This window comes from Branchiostoma lanceolatum, chromosome 4, assembly GCF_035083965.1.
Source record: "Branchiostoma lanceolatum isolate klBraLanc5 chromosome 4, klBraLanc5.hap2, whole genome shotgun sequence".
NCBI classification, from domain to species: domain Eukaryota; kingdom Metazoa; phylum Chordata; class Leptocardii; order Amphioxiformes; family Branchiostomatidae; genus Branchiostoma; species Branchiostoma lanceolatum.
The window spans coordinates 21,881,171-21,897,845 of record NC_089725.1 but is presented as its reverse complement, the minus strand read 5'-3'; the positions used below and the strand labels follow the sequence as shown (position 1 = coordinate 21,897,845).

Sequence of the window (16,675 nt, the reverse complement as noted above, 5' to 3'; positions counted from 1 at the left end):
TACATGACGTATGGGCTATCCCAGTATCCCCTGCGCGCTCCGCCCGCGGTGATTGGCAGGTCCGTGGCACGTGCTCACGCGTCACATCTCGCCCTTGTTCTTGGGAAAGATGGCGTCTCCCATGAAGGAGGAGGATCCGGTGCGTTCTTTTTCCTTTTTTGATGTATATTACGGGCAACTTTGGTCAGATTACCTTTATGAGTAGCTAGGGGATATAGCCACTGATCATTTGGGCCAGTAAAGGTTCGTTCATTCGTGTATGGTCACGACGCCGGTAAAGTGGGCGGTGGCGAAATCAAATATGTCGGCCAGCGTTGGCCGGGTCACCTTCATACATGACACAAAGTCGCATGTTAACCTCGTCAATTGTTAGCCAAAATGCCCTAGTTGTCGGTGAATATTGATGTGATTTATTCATGCAATAGTCAACGGAAAGGACTTTCATATGGCTCAATTTCAGGTACGATGAAAGTCTTTTTGGGGTGGGATGTCGTGTCATGCTCTGTTGCATATCTAAGCATGGGAAAGATGTCCGCCAACCCTTCGATTCCCATGTTTTTCCAAGGTCATTCCATTCCGGTCATTAGGCATCGGCTGTGGATATGTTTTTCAGTTGATAGATGGTTGTTTTTATGTTAAGGAGATGGTTATGAAATTGTTTTTGCATTTGTTCAGTTAAAAGCCTGAACAAACATCCCTCAAGCCACAATTTTGAGGCGCGTTGTCTGAGAGGCCATGAAGGACGCATGCCCAGATGCAGACACAGCTCTCGACGTATAATACGCTGCATTTCTCAATTTGCCTCATTCATAATTAATCAGTGCTACATTATGTAAATGTTTTTTTCTTGAATTCATGGATTACAGTTAGTACACTAACCGGACATTGCATTATACTGGTATGTATAAAGATGTTGGGCCTTTCTTTCATGAGCACAGCAGTTTGCAGTGCATGAAGCCAATGTGTACTTTTGTCAGCTACATGTCATTCATTGGGAGGGTCACCATTTCAGCGGTCCTTGCTTAAAAAAATCTGTAAAAGCTTCAATTATTGGAATAAATCAATTTTGGTGTCCTCATAAAGAAAACTATAATTTATGTTTTTCAAATATCCAGAAGAATCTGTGCTTAATCAGAAACATTCAAGGAGTTATCCATGAGCATATGAATTAAAAGAATGCTGGATGATGATAGGGATTATCCAAATATATGGGTCAATGACTTCACAAGGAAAAATTTGATTCCAAGCAGATCCATCGTTGGAAAGATAGTGTCAAAAATGCCAACCAGTATCCATAGCCACATGATACTTGTTCATGTTTTGTTGGCTACCTTTTGATACTGCCTTGTCATTTTACCACCGATAGATCTGCTTGGAGATTAATTTTACCCAATAATAGGAAGAAGTCTCAATTAATGTGCATTTTTGCACTGTCATGATCTCTCACTGAGTGTAGCCTTCTTGCTATCAGACAAGAAGTAATGCAGTCTCCTCAAGCTTTGGTCTTAATAACCACCAAGGCAACTAGAGATTAAGTGTTTTGTTTTTTGATCCCTCATTATCTTTTTGGGTGTTCCTCAAGGAATTCCGCTCGCAAATGATATTGATATGCTAATGTGATTCCACCTGCTGCTTGGGTGACCCAGCAGCAAAACTGCCTGATCCGTAGTATAGGAGGTGATCATAATTTTGTTGAGTTTCAATCATCAGCAGTGTGATCACAGGACTGAACTAGTAAACAACCTTTTGTAGATAGACCAATTAGATTCTTAATTGTGCTTCAATCAATTCGTCAGCATATTCCTTTCATTTCATATGCTGTATCAGCTAGAAAAGAAAGACACCTCAAGCTTAACTGACACTTGTATTAGCATACAAGATTAATAATGCAGTAAATGTTTCCCATCTAATCAACGAAAATTTAGTTTAATTATTTCCATCTTTGCAGAACATAAGGCATGATACGGATATGGGTGCATGTCATGGAAAAAATAATCTAAACACATTTTCTATTGAAGAAAATATGCAAGTTTTACCCTTTTGACCTCTTTATGCTTGAACAGCTGCATACACATTTGCACCAGTGGTTAACTAAACTGTAGACAGGGTTTTCATTTGGTCTTCATGTATTGTTTTGCTATTCAAAGACCAGACAGACTTTCATGTTCAAAATTTTGTTCACCTTAGAGTGAACTGTTGCACAAAAGAGCTTTATTCTAATGTATTTGTGTACTATACTGTAAAGTTTTAAACCTGCACATAGTATTTTTCTTTCTTTTGCAATAGAAAAGGTGGTCATTTTACGCCTAGTTCTGGTCCTTATGATCTACGGCTCAATCAGAAATTCCCTGTGTGTGCTGGAATTTGTTAGATAGAATAAATATCCAATTTTAATAAACTGCATGATACCCAGGGCCAATCAGTATTGAAACCACTGAAGTGGTCACCTTGGTTGCCAGAACCGGTTGGTTGGATGGAACAAGAAATTCAAGGAAGTAGAAATTCAGTTGGCCGCTTGCCTGGTCTGTAGTACCTACTTTTCTCAGAAAAATGGTGACTTCCTGAGGTATGGAAAGTCTTGTGTTTGAGAAGGCGTAGGCTTGCTTGCAGACTGGAGACTAAATTTGTAACAGAGAAATTACCGTGTTCATTAAACAAAGGAAGGATTTATGATACTGATTTTATGTTTTTATGAGAGGATTTGTTTGCAGGTCTTGCCGACTTTCCGTAGCAACCTCAAAGCTGGTTGTAACTTTTCTAACATTAGAATACAATATCATCTTGTAGCAATTTATGTTTCTTGGCAAAGAATGTCAAGGCCTAGTAGTCTATCTAGTATTTGCCATTTTCCTGCAAATTTGTCACTTTTAAGCGGTGAGTTCTAATGGACTACTGACCTATAGCGCTCTGCAGGGTCATCAAGAATAAATAGCTATAATGTGCCAAGAATTTGATTTCAGAATGAAGGCAGAAAAGCTAAGTTATCAATTGTGAACATGAGAAAACGCATTGGAAGTTTTCAACCTATCCCTGTGAAGGAAGTTGAACAAAATGTCAATCAAACCAAGTGGGCAAGTAACATTCTAAACACAACAGTCCGAAATGTATAATGCAGAATGCTTCTGATTTTCAATCCGCTTGTCTGGCCTTTCTCAATGATGAAATAACAACACCATGCCCATCAGGGATGATAAAGATACATGTTGATTAAAGCTATCTTGTATCTTTTTTTTGGCTACAGCAAAGGACAGATAGCTACCGTGTTGCAGTAACACCTGCAGTTCCTGACGATGGCCGTAATCCAGATGGGACTCCAAAGCCTTCCTCTGGCGGCAAACCCAGCAAGGGGAAGGGCAAGGACAAGGAAAAGGACAAGAAGGAGAAGTTGGAAGACCTGAAACAGGAGATGGAAATAGTATGTCAAATGTGACTCCTCTCTTGATAACCGTTAAACACATTACTCTTTTCTCCTTTTTTGTTTTGTCATGTACTCATTTAGATGAGTAAGTAAAACTGCTGTTTTAAGTACAGAAGACAGAACAGAGTGAACTAAAGGAAAAGGAAGTAATAGAAAGTAGAAATTTTGATGTTGAATCTTATGTACGAGGTTTAAGCTGAAGTATGACAATGTTTCTTCATTTCATTGTAGGATGACCATAAGATCCCTTTAGAGGAACTCTGTGCAAGATACAGCACCGACACAGAAGTTGTAAGTATCAAAGCACATTCAGTTTCTCTGTCCTAATGTATTGTTTTCATGTATTGCTGTTTTTCGCTTCACATTGATGTTCAAGGTAAATTTAGCAATCTCATCTGTAAAATGAATTTTAAAGCTCTTCTGCAGTTGCTGTTTCAACAACACATAGCAATAATGATGGTAAATATTTCAAGTTAATTTGCAGTACACCATCTTGTAACCACATTGATGTAATCTCCTTCAGGGCTTAACCAGGGCCATGGCTCAAGAAGTGCTTGAACGTGATGGACCAAACTGTCTAACCCCGCCTCCCAGAACACCAGAATGGGTCAAGTTCTGCAAGCAGCTCTTTGGAGGTTTCTCCACTCTGCTGTGGATCGGAGCAATTCTCTGTTTCTTGGCCTATGGAATCCAGAAAGCAACACAAGATGAAGTCCAAGATGACAATGTAAATGATGTTTGACAATCAATCGTGCACTGTTAATGGCCTCAGCACAGTTTAATTTCTAGTATCTTGTTGAAGTCTACCATTTCTATTTTATTAGTGATTTATTTTGTTTTCCTGTAGCATCTTGAGCCTCACTGTGTAGAAAACTTATGGAGGATATTGTATGTTTCACCCCTCTTCAGCTGTATCTTGGAGTTGTGTTGGCTGTCGTGGTGATTGTGACCGGTTGCTTCTCGTACTACCAGGAAGCTAAGAGCTCTAGAATCATGGACAGCTTCAAAGGCATGGTCCCCGAGGTAAGAAGGCCAATTTTAAGAGCTGTAATAGTGAGGAATTGAATTATGGCTATGACCTTCCAACATGTTTTACATTCTACCCAAGACCTTGATTTCAGTATACCCTCGCAAAATTTGTTACAAAAGCTATCCTAGGGACGCCCCTAACCAGAGTTAGGTACTCATTTTCACCTGTGTGAAGTGAGGAAATTTGTGTTAAGTGCCTTTCCCAAGTACACAACGTCAATGGGACAAGTTGGAAGACCCAGGATTCAAACTCAGGGCATCTAAGTTCTGGGCCAAAGACCCTGCTACTTTGCACTGCAACACCACATGGCGTGATGTGATTAATGTCTAATGAAGATACGTTTTGTACCCTTCACTGATTTGTGAGTATGATTGTTGTTTTCCAGCAAGCTTTGGTCATCCGGGGTGGTGAGCCCCTTAGCGTGGACACTGAACATGTTGTGGTGGGAGACCTTGTTCAACTGAAGGGCGGAGATCGTATCCCTGCAGATGTTCGGGTTATTGAAGCCCGTTCATTTAAGGTAACAGACATCACATGCTGTTCAAATCTTGTCATTGTACTGTTCAAATTACTCACGTTCTTCTTCATGAAGCTGGTATGAATGACTGTTTTTGTTTTCCTACAGGTTGACAACTCCTCACTCACTGGAGAATCAGAACCTCAGAGTCGGTCTCCTGAGTTCACCAATGATAATCCCTTGGAGACCAAAAACATTGGCTTCTTTTCCACATTTGCTGTGGAAGGTAAATTTTCGTGTTTGGATATATTGAATCATTACTCATTTTATCTGATGTCTATTTTACCAGTATTTCCCATTCAATGCCTGAAATAGCCAATCCCTATATCTTAATTTGCCCTGTTTAACACAAGCTTGTCTTTTCATCACTTCCAGGTAATGCCAAGGGCATTGTTATCAAGACTGGTGACCAAACAGTGATGGGCCGTATTGCCATCTTGGCCAGTGGATTGGATGTGGGAGACACCCCTATTGCCAAAGAGATCGCTCATTTCATCCACATCATCACTGGCGTAGCTGTGTTCCTGGGCGTGACCTTCTTTATTATTGCTGTGAGCTTGGGATACGAGTTGCTGGATGCTGTTGTGTTCCTCATTGGTATCATTGTTGCCAATGTGCCTGAGGGTCTGCTGGCCACCGTGACGGTATGATATTATTATTTCCTGCCTTAATTTTATGTAATGTAGAGCGGGACCTTTTTTGTGGTATCAGTGTGTATTTAAACTACCAGTAGCAAACAAATTGTACTCACAAAAATGACCATAGTTTCAGTAGATGCTGAATACTTTATGTGGTAGCATTTCTTTTGAATGTTAGCTATTTTCTTATTCCTGCTGCTGGCCTTAGTGTTCATAGTCCCGTCATTCCACTGTTGTAGGTATGTCTCACACTGACCGCGAAAAGAATGGCAAAGAAGAACTGTCTGGTACGTAACTTGGAGGCCGTGGAAACACTGGGGAGCACATCCACAATCTGCTCTGACAAGACCGGAACCCTAACACAGAACCGTATGACCGTGGCCCACATGTGGTTTGACAACCAGATCGCAGATGCAGATACTACAGAAGATCAGTCAGGTGAGAACTTCACAGTTGCTTTACAGTTTACCACATACACATAGCATGCTGTTATATCTTGAAAATGAGTTATGCCATTCAGGTCTTAGTACTTTTAGGTTTGAAAAAAAACATTTTAAAAGTTTACAATAGCTTGCTCTAAAAGAATGTTTATAATGTACTGTATTCAAATATTTTACAAATTCATAGTTAATGTGCATTTTCTCTATGGTGATTTAAAAAGCTGTTGTCAGAGTTTGTTACTTTGATTGAGTCTCAAAATGATTTTTATGAACACAGGTGCTTCATATGACAAGAGCAACCCAACTTGGCTTTCCCTGGCTCGCATTTCTGCTCTCTGTAACAGGGCTGCATTTAAGGCTGACCAGGAAGGAGTGCCTATCCTTAAGAGGTACTATCATCAATCATTACATATGATATTGCATTTTTTAGGAATGTAAGTCTTATATCTTTAACTTAACAAATACATGTGGGTTTAAAAAAAATTAAATTTAATGTGAAATCTTTTTCAGAGAAACAAGTGGAGATGCTTCAGAATCTGCTCTGCTGAAATGCGTGGAGCTTTCCTTGGGTGGCGTGACTGACATGAGGGCAAAGAATGAAAAGATTGCTGAGATTCCGTTCAACTCAACAAACAAATACCAGGTACAGCATGGGCATTACATGCATTTATGTGAAGTTACATTGCATTTTGGTGATGGTACGGATGTCTGTTTGGCGTGTACACAGTGAAAGCAATGTTATTGGAGGCTTGTCATGCCTACTAATGCCTTCTCATTCATTCTTCAGCTTTCAATTCATACACAAGAAGATCAAAGTGATCAGCGCTATCTGCTTGTGATGAAAGGAGCTCCCGAACGTATCCTGGACCGCTGCACCACCATTATGATGGAGGGCAAAGAGGTTCCCATGGATGACGACATGCGCGAGGCCTTTGAAAACGCTTACCTGGAATTGGGAGGACTGGGAGAGCGTGTGCTTGGTAGGCCATTTTTGCACATCCCCGTTGTTTGGAGGTGTCATTACAATTTGAAACGTCAAACAATTCAGATCAATGTAGATTTGTTTTTATGGTACAGTTTTTTCTTTTACTATATCTATTTCAATACATACAGTATTTGTTATGTCTAGATCATGATCCTTAATGATTTTGAAACTTACCCTTTTGCATGATTCTTGCCTAGGTTTTTGCCATTATTTCCTCCCTGAGGACAAATTCCCACGAGGTTATGAGTTCGACATTGAAGACGTGAACTTCCCACTGGAGGGATTCTGCTTTGTTGGCCTGATGTCCATGATTGACCCACCCCGTGCGGCCGTGCCAGATGCTGTCGGCAAGTGCCGTAGTGCTGGTATCAAGGTATGAACTCAAAGGATGGGTCGCACAGTTTTGTTCTTGATTTCAAATACTTAATGCAGTTCTTATATCTCTGAGAATTTATTAGATGAAGAGCCTATAACAGAAGAACCAATGACATAGATAGTTAAATATATTCTGTGACTTAATGACATATAAGTGATTTCTATGTGCTATTTGAAGAACTATTTATTATCAGTATGGGGATTGGTTCAGTATGGGGATTTGTTTATAAACAAGACTTTCTAATGTATGTTACAGGTCATCATGGTTACTGGAGACCATCCCATCACAGCGAAGGCCATTGCCAAGGGTGTGGGAATCATCTCTGAGGGTAACGAGACTGTGGAGGATATCGCACAACGTCTTGGCATCCCTGAAAACGAGGTGGACCCAAAGTATGTCAGGGTTTGGTGTTGTCACTATACTAGTGTAGCCAAAGTAGGAATCTGCAATTTGATTTTAGATATGTCTGTAGAAAGGGCCATCTGATTGTTCCCCAGGCGATAAGTTAACCATATTTGTAAGTATACTTTTGCCGGGATTCCAGCAACAGATTTTGGAATTGCTTTTTAGCTGCTTTTTATATCGACAAAGGGATTTTTTTTTAAGGTTTGCAACGAAATGCATACTATATTGACTGCTGCCATGGATGAAGCTTGGTCTTCTCTCTACTGGCAAACCGTCTGGCCGCCCTACTGCCCCTAGTACGACTAAATGTAAAAATGTATTTTATTCCTTACTTTTCAGAGAGGCACACGCATGTGTTGTCCATGGAAGTGAACTGAGGGACATGACCGCTGAGGATCTGGATGCTATACTGCAAAACCACACCGAGATCGTGTTTGCACGTACATCTCCCCAACAGAAGCTGATCATTGTGGAGGGCTGCCAGCGTGCAGGACAGATTGTGGCTGTGACCGGTGATGGCGTGAATGACTCACCTGCCCTGAAGAAGGCTGATATCGGTTAGCAAAGACATTCAATGTTCATTACCTCAAGACTTTGTGGTATACAAAATTTCTACACTTGACTTTGAAAGCCATGATCACTACATTAGACAACAGACTGGTCCCCTAAACTAAAGCAGACATTGGATTTGAGACCTATGGTTTGGGTTTCATGTGTTGGTGAATGTGGAAGGACTTCACAGTGCAGGTCACGTATGTATAACTACATTGATAGGGATATATAGGAATTTTTTCACCTACAATATTACAGTACCTATTTTTGCCTCCAAGATTAGAATAGGCAAAGTTGCAACAGTCCCAATCCGTGTGTGACAAAAAGCTAACATGTCCAAATTTCCACTCCTACAGGTGTGGCCATGGGTATTGCTGGAAGTGATGTGAGCAAGCAAGCTGCTGACATGATTCTGTTGGACGACAACTTTGCATCCATTGTGACCGGAGTAGAGGAGGGTGAGCAGCCTGGATTTCATTTGATTGTACATTGGATGTTTTTTATGTATATAACATATTTAATTGTAAACTTTATTGTTAATTGAAATGTCAATACTAATTTCAAACTAATGACCCTCTGTTATTCCTTGCTGCAGGACGTCTCATCTTTGACAACTTGAAGAAGTCCATTGCCTACACTCTGACAAGTAATATTCCAGAGATCACACCGTTCCTGCTGTTCATCATTGCTGATATTCCCCTGCCCCTGGGCACTGTCACCATCCTTTGCATTGACTTGGGAACTGATTTGGTAAGTACATGTATGAAAAGATGACATTCTTCTCAGTTGATTGGTGACATGAAGGCAGGAATTGGTATAGCAGGGTTCTCCCCAGAAATTTATAGTATACCGGAGGAGGGTGCGAAGCACCCAAGGTGACGCGGCTTGGCGCGGCACTGGGGGGGTGGCCCGGAGGGGGGGAAGCTTTAGTATTTGTGCTGTTTCAAGTACAAATGGAGGCCATTTCCTGCAACTTCAGGTTAACTTCTTACCTACAATCACAAGTAAAAGAGGCAGGTAAAATCTTCAAGCCAACACGATTTATACACTTTATAACATATGTTTTCGATGTCATCTTGCTGGCTTCTGCTTAATCTTCATCATCTGCTCTTGAGAAAGAAGATGAAATCAGGTAGGCAAAGGACACTACATTCATCCCTGTCACTGATACAGAAAAAAGCAAGCTAACCTTCATGTAGGATATAAACTGACAGGAAAATTTTGATTTTTCGGAAAAATTGGGCATAGGTTCCCCGCTATGACCCCTTTCCGGGGGCCAACGGTGCCTTCAAGTTCAACAAGAAGAATAGAATACACAACTCCAAGTCATGTATTTTCTACTTGGAACCTGAGGCAAGCAATCATGGGAAAATGCTGAAAATATTGAGCAAAACCTCCAATCTGCCTGAGAAACTTGAATGGTCAAATGGGTTTGCAGCATGCACATCTCTATATTCAGCATTACAAGCCATACATTGAAATAAAACACATTATATTTGGACTTTAAAAATCACATCTGAATGAAAAAAGAATAGACATGATCTTTTGAATTTGCAATGAAATATTAATACCCTTTATTCTTCATTTTGCCAAAATAATACTTTTGTAAAGTTACACTAAAAAGTTATTCATATTTGCTCAAACAGCAAATATTTCACTATCCACATTTGCTGTAAGCTCAGAACGAGCTAATATTGAACCATACAGGTTTTGCTACCGCAAACCTGTAAAACAAAATGGCGTCCACTCGTGACAGAAAGCCCTGACTTGCCATTTTTCTATCAGTTTTTCCTGCTTATCCAGCGGTTTTGGAACCTAAAAACCAACACCAAAAGCGAAACAATACCATGAATGGTATTTTTATGGGTGACATTGGTAAAATGAACCAGTCATTTTTCGCCTGCCTTGCCAATTTTGGGGCCGAAATCTTCCGACGTTACCAAGGACTCTCAAGCCTTCAGTCACCAACTTTCTGGCCTATTTTTGGCAGTTTGGGTACTAAAACCCCACACTAAAAGCTTAAGAAAACTACACACGATATTTTCATATGTAATAGTGCTACAAGAAGTCAGTAGTTTTTCTGCTGCTTGTCAATTTTAAGAAGAATTTTCCCGAATGTTGCAGCTTGGTTGCTGAGGCCATGAGGCCATGGCGGTAAGGTAGTTTAGCTCAAACGTGTACTACGCTCCTAATAAGCTTATTGTCTAAACCCGTTGGCTGTGATTCATGAAGCTAACAGACAATTAGTGTTGCTTGCATGAAAATAGGATTTTAAAGGCTATAGGGGAGTCGGATGCTGAACCAATAATGGGATTCTTTTGTCACCGGCGTTGTAGCGAAATGGCCCATTGTTTTTCGAGTATCCGATCCATTCACAAATTTTTACAGACAATGCCGACCGGAAAAGTGACCCCGCACGGCCAAAAAATCTGCCTATTTTCATGAATTGTAGCCAAATGATCCAGAAAAATAGGGAAGAAACACCCTAGATTTGAAAATGAGTATACCGGCGCCGAGCTAGGAGTATACCGGCGGCCCTCCGTTGTTCCGTTGTCTGGGGAGAACCCTGTATAGCCATGTTTATGCCTTCCACAATATGTAACTGTTGCTGCTCATGTCTTCAGGTGCCTGCCATCTCTCTGGCCTATGAGGAAGCTGAAAGTGACATCATGAAGCGTAAGCCTCGTGATCCCAAGCATGACAGGCTGGTGAACGAGCGCCTCATCAGTATGGCCTATGGGCAGATCGGCTTCATGCAGGCCTCCGCGGGATTCTTTGTCTACTTCATCATCATGGCGGAGAACGGCTTCCTGCCCTGGAAACTGCTGGGCATCCGCGCTGACTGGGAGGACAGGACCATCAATGACTTGGAAGACTCTTACGGCCAAGAGTGGGTGAGTAGGCACCAGGTTTTTGCAAGATTTCTGAAATAGGGAATGCTTGATGTGTGCTTTGGATGTTCCTTGGTTTATTCATGAGAGATTGAGGAAATTAATTAAAAACGAAGTCACTGGGTGTCGTTAGATTTGAAGTGATGTACTATTACTATGTGGTTAATGTCTTATTTCAATGAGAACTAATAGTAGTACACGGAAAATATTTTGCATCATTTGATGGACATATATGATTAGTTGCCTTCTACAGATGTGCCAATCAGTGTCATTGCAATTCCTACCTATATACACTATATCATTGTGCCTAGAAGGAAATAGGTTGTTTCACATTGTTCTAGATACTGATGAATCTTCTGTCTTGTTTCAGTCATTTGCCCAGCGCAAGATTATTGAATACACCTGCCACACTGCTTTCTTCGCCAGCATTGTGATTGTGCAATGGGCTGATGTTGTCATCTGTAAGACTCGCCGCAACTCTCTCATCCACCAGGGAATGAGGTAAACTTTTTGATCATGTGGCATTTGTAAGTCAATTTCAAATTCCTTTACAGGCCTTGAACTTGTCTCGTAAGTTCAATTTGTGGCCAAAATCCATCTGAAGCTAAAGATATCAGAAGTGAAGGAAAACAGATGTTTAGGGGTGCCACCAAACAGTGACATGGTGACAGAAATTTTAGGCGAAAATGAGTAACTTATGGTAAATCATGTGGAATTGATGAAGGCATAACTTAGACATTTCGTCTTAGGGGTTTCAAAAGGGGCTAAATATTTCACTTTGGGCTACATCCAGTCAATTAAATGAACTGAATCATTCAGATTGCCATAAAGTGTAAACAAGAGATAGAATACAGAACAGAAGCTTTTAAACATTATCATTTCCTCTACCAGGGTTTGTACTGCTCAACCTGTTTCTTACTGTGGTATCTAAATATAATAACTGTAATGGTAAGACCCAGTAGTCTTCTATGAGATCAGTAGTGAAAACTAGGGAAGCTCATCAAGTCACAGTTTTTGACATACTAAGATTTACTTGACAGAAACCTTAATTAAAAGTATATGATAATCAAATAAAACCCTGACTTCAGAAAAAAGGAACAAAATGATTCGCCTGATTAAGAGTTTTTTGTGGAACATCAAAACTTTTCAGATATTGGCCATGCTGTCAGTTGTTGATTGTCTTTATTAGCATTGGTGATTTTCCCATTTCTTATTGACTTTACCCCATTTTCCGTTGTCAATTTGCAGGATGATTTTCCAATTTACCATGAATCTTTTTTATCATTCTCATAAATTGGACAGCTTTATATCTGTTTTGCATACCATGTCCCCCATTTTCCCCTCTCTCTCTTCTCCTTCTGTTATCCATTCTTTCGTTCAAACAATCGACTGTTGAGCGTCATTCATTCATTTGTGCAACGATTATCTAAAAATGCAGCAGGTATGTGATATAAACAAATAAGCCTGGCTTATTTTGTTTATCTTCATTTCTGCTTTTGGCACATTGGCTTATCTGAATTCTTGATAGTTGGCAGAGTGGCTGTTGGCTTTGCATTTATAGTATACTGTATTGAATGTGATTTGGCAGTGTTTTTTAGATTGAATATCTCCCAACTTCAAAATTTTTTCTAGGCTCAAGTTCTTTATATATCAATTTATGTGTAATTTGTAACGTTAATCAGTACAATGTTTCATAAAACAATTGTTAACAGTGACCAAGACTTTTTAGTGATTTTGAAAACTGTATGAAGCAATGGGTCTATTAATACTTTGTGTCTTCACCATAGGAACAAGTGGCTGATCTTTGGTCTGTTTGTGGAGACCTCTCTGGCTGCCTTCCTGAGCTACTGCCCTGGATTGGACCAGGGTCTGCACATGTACCCTCTGGCGTAAGTCTGAAATCATCGCCTGTTAGCCTTGTAACCAATGCAAAAAGATGTTACATTGAATGCCAGGAAAATTAGAAAAAAGGAAAAGATACCCAAACATGACTGTGAACATTGTTTCATTTTTATCCTCGTAAGATTCTATGATTGTACAAAGAATACCTCTACAAGGGATGCTTCATAGTTACTGTACAACTACAAATCAGATGCTACAGCTGGTACATTTGTGTATTTCAGCGGATCTTGGTGGCTTCCAGCCTGGATTTACAGCTTCCTTATTTTCGTGTATGATGAGTGCCGCAGGTTCGTCCTTCGCCGTAACCCTGGAGGTATGGTTGATTTTATTTTATTTCCAGTTTCAGTATATATCATGTTAAGAGGGGTCTACTCAAGTACTCATATGGATAGTCTGAAAGACATCCTTTGTGTGTTGAGAAAAGGAGACACCAGATATGCTGAAAGGGTATGAATAGGCTGGTTCTCTATATACATCCACTCAGGACTGACTCTGAGAAGACCAGCATAGCTACTTACATGTGGGAGCCAGGAATAGCTTTTAAGCATTTCAAAGTTGTCTTGTGATGCTTTATATGTGTGTCTGTTGCCTTTCTCCTCCTGACAGTGTACGTGGTCTTTGTGTGTATGTGTGTGTGTAACTTCTCAAACTTCAGTATTGTTGTGTTCATGATGTGCCTGTGACCTGTGCTGGTCCTCTCTGTGTGTGGTATTCTGTCGCACATGTATGTACTCTGTCTTACTTGCTGTTGTGCCTCCTCATCTTCACCAGGCTGGATAGAGAAGGAGACTTACTACTAAGATGTAGTATGAAGGTAGCATTCCTAGTAGTCCTCTCTTTCTCTCTTTACTCTCAAGTCGACAGCACCTGTGCATGTAGTTGACTCGGACATAGAGCCGCATCAAGTTGTACGACACTGTCTTCTGTGTATAGTGTAGCATGTGTTAGCATATTTTCCCCATGGTCCTCAGCCAAAGATTTTTAGTGTTAGCTAAATTTACTTTATTACTCCGTATGATTTGTTGAGTTATGATTAGTTGAGCATATGCACTTTATCGAGTTTATTTAAGACCATTGCAGTTGGAAGACGCATCTTCAAGTTTGCATTTTCAAAAGTACCGGTAGCGGTATTTTGTTTTGGAATGGTATTTTGTTCCTGTATATTGCTGTGTAGAAGTTATCCAAAGGATTTAGTGACTTACACAATGAAAGTTTTTTTAGTTATTAACACAATAGCACATCAGCATCCAATAGCTGACTTGGATACATTACAATTATATCATATTATAGATACCATGGTTATTCTTATCAACAATTCCAGTTACTTAAGCAAGATTAGAGTGTGCACACATACATAAAGGAATTGACAGAAATAAAAAAAATGTCCATGTCCATGCTTAATTGGCCCTGGCATCAATGTCAGGGCCACATCATTGTACACTCTGTGGCAATGTATTTTGCTGCAGCCCCAGCTCTCATTGAATGTGCAGTACTTCACACACATTAATCAGTGACTAATTTTCCTTCACTGTAGAAATCTACTAATAGTTTATGCTAATCAGTAAATGCAAATCATATGTTTAGAGACTTACAGTATTTTCTCTTGTTCATTCCCTGCAGGCTTCGTAGAACGGGAGACCTACTACTGATCCAGTCTTCTGGTTCTGCTACTGTTTTAGTTATTAGTGCCATTAGAACAAGGACATGGTGGTAGACAACTTAGAAGATTTGTCAGTAGTAACAAACTGGGTGAATGGTTTGCACATAAACATTCTACTAGCTTCACCAGTAGGTATCAAGAAGTAACAAACGCTGATTCTGAAAATGTCAATATTATATGCATGGATTAGGCATTTGTCAATACAAGACTTTGCCTTTGTTGATTGGTTATATCTTTTTTTACCATCCGCATTTCTTGTATTTATTGGTAGATGTCTGGTGTTGACATGCATGTAAAGAATTCAAGGAAGTTTATCTGACAGATTTAAGTAGCTGACAATGTTGTAAAAGAAGAATTGCCATCAATATTCGAATGTTAATAATTCTTCAAACCATTCAAAATAGTTTATGTAGATTTGTAGTTGTTAGTGACTTGTACTAGCTTTTTTCTTTAACTTAGTTAACTGTAAATTGTGTATGTTTTGTGACAGGATGAGCTTACGACTGCCTGAACCAGTACACCCCCACCATTCATACTAGTTGTGCACATGTACAATATATATATATATCTGTCTTGCTCAGTAGATAAACAGTTACAGCTTTTTTAAAGGCTATTTTACAAAATTCCAATGCATGGGATTAGCAGGCACCTCATCCAAAAGTTTTGCTTTGTTGTCTGATAACGGTAGAACCTGACCTTTCCTAAATGGTCATGAAAGTCAATGTAAAAGCAGCCAGACCAATAGAATGTTACGATATCCTCCAGAGATACAGTGAAGTGCTGTGCAATGATTCCCTATTCTGAAGACTTAAAACACAACACTCAAAACTGACCACTGTCTAGTGTTCAGTGTTTCCTTCATTGGCCCTAAGGGACACATGACTTTAAACAAGGTTGCAGTTGCAACCAAAAATACACAAAAGGTACACAAGAGACATCTCTATGTCACTGACCTTCCACAACCTTGTGTGCTACATACAGAATTGTGGAATGTGTAACTCCTCAATATACAATTATATACCAATAGGAAATAAGAAATATATCTAAGAAAATCATACCCAGATTTCTTGATTAAATCTCACCCAAGACAAAAGCCCTGACCAACATAAAAGTGATTGAATAGTTCATTTGATGATTTCAGGACACGCTTTGACTGTACAAATATCATCTTCCACCATATCAGCACTTTGCTTTGTCTTCTCTATCGTAATATAACAAGGACCACAAAATTAAAGACATGGAAGATATTATTAACTTCTTTTAGTGAACTAGGTTGAATCCTGTGTGTGATATTTTAGTGCAAAGTTAATGTACAATGTCTGACAAAGATGTACTTTATTGATGTTTGGCCCAGGTCAGGAAATATGAATGCAGTAAGAGAGGGTGAATCATTCTACTAACCTGCTATAAATAAGTATCATTCTTTTCATGGTGTGAGTGAATACCAAATCTGTTTAAAACCCCTTCATTACCTTATTTGAGTTAAGTGTGTCTGTTAACATTTTCTGAGTCATTTGCTGAAGACATCTGTTTATTCAGAAATGCATTTTATGTTTTTAATGTGTTAATTCAGAACTGCATCTATTTTTAACATTTACTGTACCATCACTAGTTGTGTTTTTAAATTCCAATGTTGATCTTCCCTCTGGCCATGCTGCAATCTTGCAGTGTTTATTCTTGCATGTATGTGCTCAGAGTTGTAGATCACACAAATGTTATCAGTTTCTGAAAAGTCATCTTGTTGGAGACCTGGGTTTGTCAACCATATTAGTGTAAAGAGTGAATGCCATCACACAATCTTACACAGACCATCAATAAAGAATGTCTTTTTAGGTCTGAATATGGTGTATCGTTTCTTTAT

The 16,675-nt window shown here is 39.6% G+C and overlaps 1 protein-coding gene across 2 annotated transcripts; it reads left to right on the top strand.

Annotated features, from left to right (window-relative positions):
• Window positions 1-4: 4 nt before the first annotated feature.
• LOC136433347 (sodium/potassium-transporting ATPase subunit alpha-3-like) lies at window positions 5-16,654 on the top strand. Of its 2 annotated transcripts, XM_066425475.1 has the most exons (23): window positions 5-139; window positions 3,242-3,415; window positions 3,650-3,709; window positions 3,942-4,145; window positions 4,328-4,441; window positions 4,834-4,968; window positions 5,074-5,191; window positions 5,341-5,609; window positions 5,843-6,041; window positions 6,321-6,432; window positions 6,554-6,686; window positions 6,831-7,023; window positions 7,226-7,401; window positions 7,660-7,796; window positions 8,149-8,366; window positions 8,718-8,819; window positions 8,957-9,111; window positions 10,986-11,255; window positions 11,623-11,753; window positions 13,040-13,141; window positions 13,376-13,467; window positions 13,926-13,968; window positions 14,775-16,654. In XM_066425475.1, the coding sequence occupies exons 1-22, from the start codon at window positions 110-112 to the stop codon at window positions 13,952-13,954; spliced, it is 3,153 nt and encodes a 1,050-aa protein (XP_066281572.1). In that variant the 5' UTR covers window positions 5-109; the 3' UTR covers window positions 13,955-13,968; window positions 14,775-16,654. The 2 variants fall into 2 exon arrangements, with proteins under 2 accessions (XP_066281572.1, XP_066281571.1); XM_066425474.1 differs by lacking the exon at window positions 13,926-13,968.
• Window positions 16,655-16,675: the final 21 nt, after the last annotated feature.